The sequence below is a fragment of the Penicillium roqueforti genome (assembly GCF_015533775.1).
Source record: "Penicillium roqueforti strain LCP96 04111 chromosome Unknown scaffold_55, whole genome shotgun sequence".
Taxonomy (NCBI): domain Eukaryota; kingdom Fungi; phylum Ascomycota; class Eurotiomycetes; order Eurotiales; family Aspergillaceae; genus Penicillium; species Penicillium roqueforti.
Genome location: NW_024067619.1, coordinates 63,712 through 73,407, shown reverse-complemented (window position 1 = coordinate 73,407; position 9,696 = coordinate 63,712). Strand labels below are relative to the sequence as shown.

At 44.8% G+C, this 9,696-nt stretch overlaps 2 protein-coding genes across 2 annotated transcripts; both read right to left on the bottom strand.

Annotated features, from left to right (window-relative positions):
• Nucleotides 1–1,752: 1,752 nt before the first annotated feature.
• Nucleotides 1,753–4,636, bottom strand: LCP9604111_9663 (uncharacterized protein; the record flags this gene model as incomplete). The annotated part of the gene is made up of 6 exons (XM_039077942.1): nucleotides 1,753–2,182; nucleotides 2,239–2,495; nucleotides 2,555–2,781; nucleotides 2,846–3,309; nucleotides 4,263–4,539; nucleotides 4,585–4,636. 6 exons carry the CDS (start codon nucleotides 4,634–4,636, stop codon nucleotides 1,753–1,755), a joined length of 1,707 nt encoding a protein of 568 aa, XP_038924362.1.
• A 2,423-nt stretch (nucleotides 4,637–7,059) lies between these two features.
• Nucleotides 7,060–7,599, bottom strand: LCP9604111_9662 (uncharacterized protein; the record flags this gene model as incomplete). Its single annotated transcript, XM_039077941.1, has 1 exon — nucleotides 7,060–7,599. One exon carries the CDS (start codon nucleotides 7,597–7,599, stop codon nucleotides 7,060–7,062), a length of 540 nt encoding a protein of 179 aa, XP_038924361.1.
• Nucleotides 7,600–9,696: the final 2,097 nt, after the last annotated feature.

The window sequence follows — 9,696 nt, the reverse complement described above, 5'->3', positions numbered from 1 at the left end:
CGACCATAGGGTGTGGAAAACAGGGCTTCCCGTCCGCTCAGCCGTACTTAAGCCACACGCCGGTGAGTTAGTAGTTGGGTGGGTGACCACCAGCGAATCCTCACTGTTGTATGTTTTTGTTTTTATTTGTTCAGTATAGCAATAATAGTATGTTCATCTTAGGCCCCATTGTAGAAGTCTATAATGACTTTTTAGAAATTAAGCTGAACGAGACATAAGCACTTGACGTATCTATCTGACGCTATGACCACAGCGCGGTAACGATGAGATATAAGTTGCTTTACCAACCACGGCTATAGTTCAGAATTCTCACCCTTGAGGTGATAGGGGCCAACTCACTCTAAACCTTGTCAGTCCTAGAAAAATATAAATAGTCAAACCCCGAGGCGCTTCTCTTACTCTGCCATGTTTTTCTTTGAATTTCTTTGCCAACTCAACTAAAATATGTTCTCCGAAAAGAATATCCCGAAAGCACTCTAAGAGCGTCTCGCACGTGCTATATCACGTGGCTTTACACGTGAATATCTGAGATTTTGTAAGGATCGCATGGTTTCTATTGGATAATTGTCAAAGTGCAAGGTTGAATACATGGATTTTACATGGTATTATACCATATAGATCACATGACTTCGAGTACTCGGCATAACCATGGATATATTACGTTTAGTCATCATTACCGCTCAGATTGTTGAAATAGCCGTCTTACCGCCCCTATACCTGTACCAGGAAAGACGAGAGAGAAACGACGAGAGAGAAGAGTGAAGGGAGAAAAGACGAGACACTAGGGACGTGTGGAGCACTTAAGTCGTTGTTCTGTCTTTCTTTCTCTTTTCCTCCTTTCTGTCTTTAGATCTTTATACGATTTTCTATCTTCTCTTCCTTTCTTCTTTCACTTAAACTATCTCTAAGGTTATGTTTGAAACTTCAAGGAACAAAACAAAATAAATATAGGTCTTCTACGGCGATGAATCTGAGTAAAGCCATAAATGCACTCTGCGCTACCAGGGATAAGATTTAACATCCGCAGTTTCATCAACTGATGTATGAGGACGATAGGAATAATTGAATCTTGTACGTTCTTCTATTGTTGTTGAATGCTTCTTAGGTTGAATAGATATTGTACTAGATAGTTCTTTAGACCTATTTGATTCAAGGGATAGGCTGTTCAGTTACTAGGATAATACTTTTATGCCCTTTCGTATAGAGAGGAAGATGAAGCCGTTTGAAGTGTTATTATAGCCTAGAGAAAGAGGATTAGGTAGCCTGATAAAGGAGTTGCGGAAGGACTAGGATATATAGGTAGGTATATTGTGCTATTTCTTATGCTGTACTGCTTATTGGCTGACCTGGTCAAAGGTTTCGTTTATTATTATTACGAGAATGTAAGTAACGCGGATTGTCCGGTATATATGGTTACAACGGACTCTAGAACGTTATAGTCTATTAGACTAGACAATGACTCTATGGTATACTTGTTCAATTAGTCTTACTTGATTGAAGAGTTATAATCCAATACCTTCTAGTCGGTCACTGTAATGCTAGATTCTCGACTGGATCCAGAAAATGCATTCAGTTTAATTGGTTTCTGTCTTAAAAGAAGCAATTATCGCCCTATCGATACAACCGAAAGAACCATTAACGCAATCTGATCGAGGTAAAGGATCTGCCGAGCCCCTCGTCGACCTCGTAACCTTGAAAGAGTTTGTAACCAGGAGCAATTCCGTAACCCTCAGCACCTCCGTAACTTTCGGCTTAACCTCCAGATGGACGTCCTAACAGAAGGTCGGAGCGAAATATGATGCGCATCTCATAATATGTTGAGATATAGGTGTGACTTTCTAATAGTTGCGCACTTTCGAAGTCAAGAAGAGTTACCACACGACTATCTCTGTCATAGAGAATATTGTGCTGTCCAGGATCATCAAGTCGGAAGCCCACTTGTCGCAAAGCATGGATGCCATTAAGGCAGTCGGACTGAATGTAAGCCCGTTCACCCTCGGATAGATCATGCCAGAGTCGGTCAAGCCGTATTCCGGCTCTCTGCTCTAGAACAAGAACATAGCCTGATGGGAATATAGTTGAGCAAACAATTTCCCCCCTGGAGATCCACTTGGCGAAGTTGCGACGTCCGGCCGGCTGCTGGGCCCAAATGCGGTTGTAAACTTCCGCCTCCGCTTCAAACCTAAACGTAACAAGTTAGTAATTCCAATAGCAAGCTATTGAAGTAATCTGACTCACAGCTCATCGTATTGAGGTCCCCAGCACTTAAGTATCACCGTTGATCCACCCATAGTTGCTAGCCAGGTCGCCTTGTTTTGAACTGTTGGTTCTGATAATAGCTGAAGGCAGTTAACGACCCTAGGGGTAGGTCCGCCAGCGTTAATAATCACACTATTCGATGTGATAGTCTCTTCTTGGTTCGCCATCGACGGGGAGTAGTAAGCTGAAATATCAAGTAGACGGCCGGAGACCCGGGAAGGAGGAGGGCCTCGTAGCTTCTCAGTATATTAGCAGCTTTTCTATATCCTAGACAGTTGCCCAAATCAATACTTACGTTTCTTGGCTTAAATGTCTCGCTTTCAACGTACTTTGGCCCCGACACGGCCATTAAACAGAAACCAGCAAGTAACTGGCGAAGGGAAGGCTGTGTAACGCCACGCCAAATAGGCGACGAAAGGAGAAAAGAAGAGTCGGCTTCTCGTTTAACAAAAACGGTGGAGTTGTAGGTGGACAGAAATCCAAACCGAGTTGAACATGTACGCATCTGAGCAACAAGTTGTCCTAAGCAAAGGGCCAAGAGTCAGCGAACTTGACGTGAAAGTGAGAGAATGCTAGGCAGGCATACCTATCAGTGGCTCGAGGCGAAATGATTCGGGCCGGTTGATATGAAGATCTTCGTCCGAGATGGTCCAGGGCGTTTTCATTTCTCCAACCAGATGAACGTTACCAGGTCTAAGGCTGGTCGCAACCAGCCCCAAACATACGTCTGGGGTAGTCATTTGTGGGGTGGAGATTGCCTGAAAATCAGCAAATCGGGTTGACGCCATACCTGGCACCAATTCGAGGGCTTTGATAACTGGGTCGCAGACATTGCGGACAAACCTCCCGGTTAAACCAAGCTCATTACCGACTGTGTAAAGTTCCGTCTCATCGTTCAGTGGAACTTCATGGGCTATGCCAGCTTGTAGGAACACTCGGCAAGCGTCCGTTTGGAATGTACTCCATAGAGACATATAGGCGACTGACAGACGGTCGGAATGGATTGATGGGTTCAATGTTCCTCCGTTCTGGCTTACAGCTGGAGTAGCTCTAGCCAACTGCGTCTGGGCTGGTTCCATGTTTTGGGAGATGGAATAATCGTTGGAATGACAAAAAAGGTTCTGGGACCCTGAGCCGAGGGGCTTACTGTTATCGACAGAAGTGGGAAAATTGAAAGACGATCCTCAGAGAGGACGCAAAAGACAAGGCGAGAAGAATTCACGAACCTCAGAGGACGCAACAAATGACGCGAGGTGGGATAAGGAGATGTTCGTAGAAGACGAAGGCGGGGCAAATTCACGATGCTCAGCGAGGACGTGAAAGAAAAGGCGAAAAGAATTCACGTAGGGCTGAAATATCCAGTTTCTTCACAGCTGTGGTCCACTAGAATCAACTACGGGAAGACTTGGTGAATAGATGATGAGTTCAAGCTGAGTGGGATGTAGAAAAGACTTGGCAGAGTGTATAAGACTTCGGTCGACGGGGGCCTCACTTCTGCAGGAAGTGCAGGGTCCACCCGTGGACCCGTGGACCCGTGGACCCGTGGACGGGTGGTGAGATTACGTAATCATACTTCGGGCCCGCGCACTTTCTCGGTTCGGTATTTTCAGCAGGGCTTATAGCACTTGAGGGTTCTAACATTTGAAGGTTCTCCTCCAGTCATCAGTGATCTTCCCCGGGGTCGGATCTTTCCATCCTTCGGGAGGCATCTCTACTCCTAGGCAATCACACTACCATTACCAATTTTTCACGTCCTGATCTTCGGTTTCCTGAAATACCAATTTCATATTGGAACGACCGTGGTCGTTCTGTTTTCTTGTCTGTTGTTTGACAACTTCAGGGGACACCCAGTCAGCTTCTTCCGGTCGGAACATCTAAAGTTGAAACCCCCGATTGGGAACTATATCCAGCATATCTTTCATCAATTACAGAGCTTATACCTATTTTCACTAGGATATTGTTAATTGAGGGTTCTAGTCTAGGTAAAGGTAGGGGACCCTCACCCGTAAGCTTTGTCCTGGTCCGGCGGGGCAGTGACCGTCACTCCAGATCCCCCTTCAGTGACAACAACAATAGCAGTGGCTGTTTCCAAATTGAAGGCATCTTCTATGTGAGCCGCAGGAATCACCAGGGGTACCGGAATATCATGGTTCGAATCCAAGCGGTAGAACATTGGGAATAGTATCCCTGCAACGGCAACAGCCGCGGCTGCTAGCACGCCCACTTGGCGCTTTTCAAGGCTGCGAGTTATAAGTACCCTATCCGAGTCTTCGAGGACGTCTATAACGGCTTGGTAACACGCCGAGTCAAGTTCTGCACACTTACTGTCCATCACGGAATTGACGCTGTCCTCCAGGTCTGGAGACAGAAACAGCATGATCCCGTTTTCGGCTGGGTCGCCCACTGCAGTGGCATCGAGCACATCTCCTGAGAGAGTAGGAGTTGGGACCTAAAACGTGTTAGACAGTTTCCCTGCTTTAAACCGGGATAAATTGCAAGGGGGACAAACTCCATTGGTAGTATATTGGGCGAGATCGCCAACGAAGAAGTAATCATCGGCACCATTGCAATAAGAGAGTCAAGAGAATAAGAGCACGAGAGACGAAGCGGGCGGCATTACTTCCAATGGACGGTACAATGAGTGTGGCTATTACTTGAATTGATGAGACATTACGCATTATATAGCCATGCCTTTCAAGAAACTCTGTGTATACCTCTCATCCCTCCAATTTACTTTAAATAAGGGTTTCGTACAAAAACGTACAATCCTCCGACGGATTAATGACTAGACTACGCTTTGACACAACCCACAAATGGGTCCAAACGTTAGACCCAGGACCCATCTTGGACCCATTTTCAACCCAACTTTTTGCATAAAATTCCTAATTAGGAAGGAAACTTGTCTTTTCAGGACTCTTTATGATTTGTTTATGATTTTGTACAAAAAGTTGGGTTGAAAAATAGAAAAATAACCCATTTTGTCGGTCGAAAATTGAGTTTTGTCAAAGACTATTAATGACTAGAATACTAGCGTTGGATATCGTACAATCGTATAATGGGAGAACCCTTCGGCCCCCAAGCTAGCAGTAAGGGACTGCCTTCGTAAATGGGGCTCCATACTAGTTCTCTACTAGTACAGCAAGTGACTCAGAAGGCGGTGGGGGGCACTGGAAGGCACAAATATCTCCATCTATCATTTGACCCGGATATCCAGCAACCTGCTACAATGAAGCCTAACGCCTTTCAGCGAGAATTTCACGATACGTGCTCCGATGGCGACATGCCAAAAATCCATAAGACTCCTCCATATCGCGTAGCTCTTGTTCCTTGGCTACTAGCTTATCGAAAAAAATATCTTCAAGTACCTTGAGTTTCTTTTTCCAAGCTCTTTCTTCATCCCTATGTAAATCCTATATCGACTTCTCTAGCCTTCGTTTATTCTGCTCAGCTTTCCTTATCTACTTTTCCAAATCCGCCTTAAGCTCCTATATCTCGATGGTATAGGCTGTATTCTTCTAGGTAATTTCGGTCTCGATTACCTGTTTGAGCTTATTTAACTTGAGCTTATAAGCCTAGCGAGCTTTGTATAGATCCCTAGCGATTATAATACCTGCTTTCGTCTCGCTAATTACTTTCCTCTGGTTAATAATTTTGCGCTGTAGTTCTAATACCTCTAGAACATACTTTTCAGATTGAAGTATAAGATATATTACGATACGGCGTATTGTCAGGACCCCAGTACTAAGAAGGCTGATGCCTGAAGTATGACACCTGTCACGGTACGTGGAAGCACGCGTCCCGGGTGCGTGGGGGACTGTGGACTGGACAGGAGCAATGTATGCTGCCTGCACAGCCTCTATGGGTCATATGACCCATAACCTATATATTATCCTCGTATGCTGCTTCTTTAGGGAAGTAGCTATTAGTTTCTAAGATACTACTATATATACTACCATCTCTATTTCCTAATCCTCCATTATATATAGCATTCCCTTAGGTATTCTATACCTAGGGGTCTTATAGTTCTAATAGCTCTCAACTTTTATGGACCTCTATTGATAAATTTTTGGAAATGAAGCTTGACGAGACATAAGAACCCTCGATATATAGGGACAGAGGTCACCAATTGGTAGAAGGTTTTGTACAGCTGGGATGAAAGAAGTAGGTACAATGTCAATTCGGAATTTTATTCATGGAGAAGGAAGGCTTAGGCCTAAGGACTAGCTATTATATATCCCTCTCCCCCGTTTGTCCTCCTTTAATAATTCAGTTAAGTTAGCGCGAAAAGTCGCGCGGTATTATATACCACTAAGGCGGTGCCGAAGTATTAAACGCGGTGCATTAAAAGTGCGAGCGGCAAGAGAGATACTGGTAAATTCTTGATTCTCCAAAGCCTGGATAGCTAATGAGATCCTATCCTCTTGCTCTATTGAATCTGTAGATAATTGGGAGCGTATTGGTGGCATGGTGGGTGGTTGAACTAACTAAGTCCTAATTCATGGAAGCGTTTTGGGTAGGGTGGCCACTCGCTTGTGAATTATATTAATAGTTGTATTAGGTGATAATGAATCCCGAATTCTTAAAAGGCTAGTTTGAACTTGCATTTATCGTGATAAGCTATTTCTGAACCAGTGGATTATCATATAAACCACCATCAACTCGAATGAAAATCCAGGAAGATAACTTAAGAGAAAGAGGCTTGATCTATCACACGTACATCTCCCCAGTAGACCATTCGTATATGATTTAAGTGGAACTGGGTACCCAGACTTGGTAGTCAAACGGTAAAAGCATCCTAGTTCATGTCAGCCCTGAATAGGCAATCGCGTAGGCAACGTACTCGCAAATCTGTCGGAACTTGACGCGAATGTTTTGCCGCTCCGAGAAAGTGCAATTCCAGAACCGGGTGAATTCCAAGGGCTCGCCAGGCACCTTCTCCCATATCACATATGTGACAAATCCGCCCGATATGATATCTCCCTTATCCTGCTTCCCAAACTGATATCCAAGAAGCTCGGGAACAACTTTACAGCCTCGCTGCTTGAAGTGCTTCAGGGCTTGGAGCTCTGGGGGCTCGAAGGGCCCGATAGCCTGGGCAGCTCGGACTGAAGCCTTTTGCAATTCTGTTCCAAGCCAGGGTATCTGCTGGTAGATACGCAAGAACCCGAGGGGCCCTTGCGCACCGGAGGGGCGACACAAAACCTTTCCAGCAACGTATGCAGGACCCCTACCATCAATGAAATTTTGCTCGGACTGGGTCACGATATTCCCTTCAATCTTTTCGACTATCTCCCAGATCTTAGGCATGAAGTTAATTAGGGGTTGGGGCGGAGTGTTCATCGTAATTTGTGTACCTTCGAGGCCAGAGAGGACTTAACCAGAGTTGGAAGAGTTAGACATGATAGGTTAGGGATTAATGATGTTGCAAATGATGCGATTGGAGTGACTGATAGAAAGAGACTTGAGAAAGTTGCCCAGGTAAGAGCTTGTCAACCATGGGTAATATACAAACCTTGGACGTAAAACATGCAAACAACCCAACATTCCCTAACCTCGGAACCACCTTTCATTAAATCACCTCTTCATTTATCGACGTATGGCTTTGTTCTGGATCTATCTCGTTCCCTGAGCCCGTCAGAGCATGATCCTATGCATAAAATCAAAACTCTCAGATACGAGGCTGTGACTTTGGTTCGCAACGCAACGTCAGTTCTTATTTAATTCACAGAACAAACATTATATAGCCAGTACATTAGCCTCGGGGAGCTGTATCTGTGTGGTATAATAGGATATCTTCAATGTCAACGACAAAGTCCTTTCGGAGAGGTAGAGGTAGAATGAAGAAAATTTATCATTGGGTAAGCTAAATGACATTTGGGGTGTAACAACCTTCGAAACAGTAGCGGTTTGAATAATAGTACCTTCACGATTTAAATCTACTCCGCGAAGTCAGTTTCTGAACCTATATATCAGAAGACCTTTTCCGTTTCCTAGATTGCCACTCTGCTTCCCGCTGAATCCTCTCAAACTTCATAGTTTGCGTTCGTAATTCATGCAAGTCATCGTATCCCTCATCTAGTTCCTCGTAGAAACTGAGGTATTTCTCAAACTTGACATCGATGTCGCTTGTTTCATGATCTTCCATGTTGAAACGCAAATTTCGCGCGAATTCTTGAAAGTCTTGGTCGATGGGTCTATAGTCAATTGGCTGTTTCCCAAGAAGGGCATTTTTGAACCAAAACTCTTCTACTTGGACGATCTCAGCACTGCACCGTTTGCAAATATTTAGCCCAATTTCCACTTCACCGGCGCAAAGATCACAGCAGTCGATCCCCTGGTCTTTGCATTCCTTCGCAATAGTCCGCCAGTATTGAACCTCCCGAGTGACAATTTTGTAAATGTTGAAAATTCGCCTGGCAATGGATGGATAAATGTATCCAGGTTCCTGCCAAGGGTAATGATTGCGTAAAAAGAGATACGCGCTCATCCCGGGCCGTAACGAACCTTGGCGAACGGGAGGTTCGCAACCCAGAGATAGGATCCAATCTACAAATTGAAATCCTTCTGAGAAAATACCATAAGAATTGTTGATATTCCACCTTTTTCCAGCTTTATCCTTTCCTAGGCCGCGGATGTTCGGGACCCTATGAATCCGCGAGGTGTGATAGACATCATGGTTCTCAAACGTGTTTTTGATTGCCATACCTAAAGTCTCTGGCGTTGGTAAATCGGGTGGTCCATCAATAAGAAAGACGCATACCGAGCTCATCTGGCGTCCAGCATCGTGTTTATGGCCGTGGGCATAGACCAGAACACACCCGTCCGTGGAAACATCGAGATTACCGAAGTTAAAAGGCTCCAGTGAGGAATTTGACAAATGTATCTGGTCAAAGGAACTCGATGTATGCAAAAATGGTTCTTGGGGTTCGAGTTCCCCTTTCTTGAACAGGTTGTAAATGTAATGGACGATATCCCTAGGGATTGCATTGCTAGCCACCAACCGAATCTGAAATCCCCCGCCACCTATTCTCAGACAAATTCGTCGGATGGCAGCGAAGAGGATATGTCTCGTATTTCCCGCATGAAATTTAGCGATGATATTCTTCAGCACTTCGATTTCACATTCGTTTCTCACCAAAGGCGGCAGACAAGTTACTCGCCGGGGGCTGTACACGGAGGCTGTAACAAGATGCTCAAATGCATCTTCAGCAACGGCGATCACGGTCAACTCCCGAACTTTCACCCAGTTTGGTAGTAGGAATGAAGCATATGTCACTGAAGCATAGAATTTGGTTTGATCGAGATGATGTGATCGTGGCATCCTGGAACGTCCAGTCCACTCCTCCTCCATCATACCCAGGCAGGCCCAACTTATCGATAGAGGAGTCTCTTGTAACTTTGTGATGATTTGTCTGGCGAGGATTTTCCTAGCGTGAT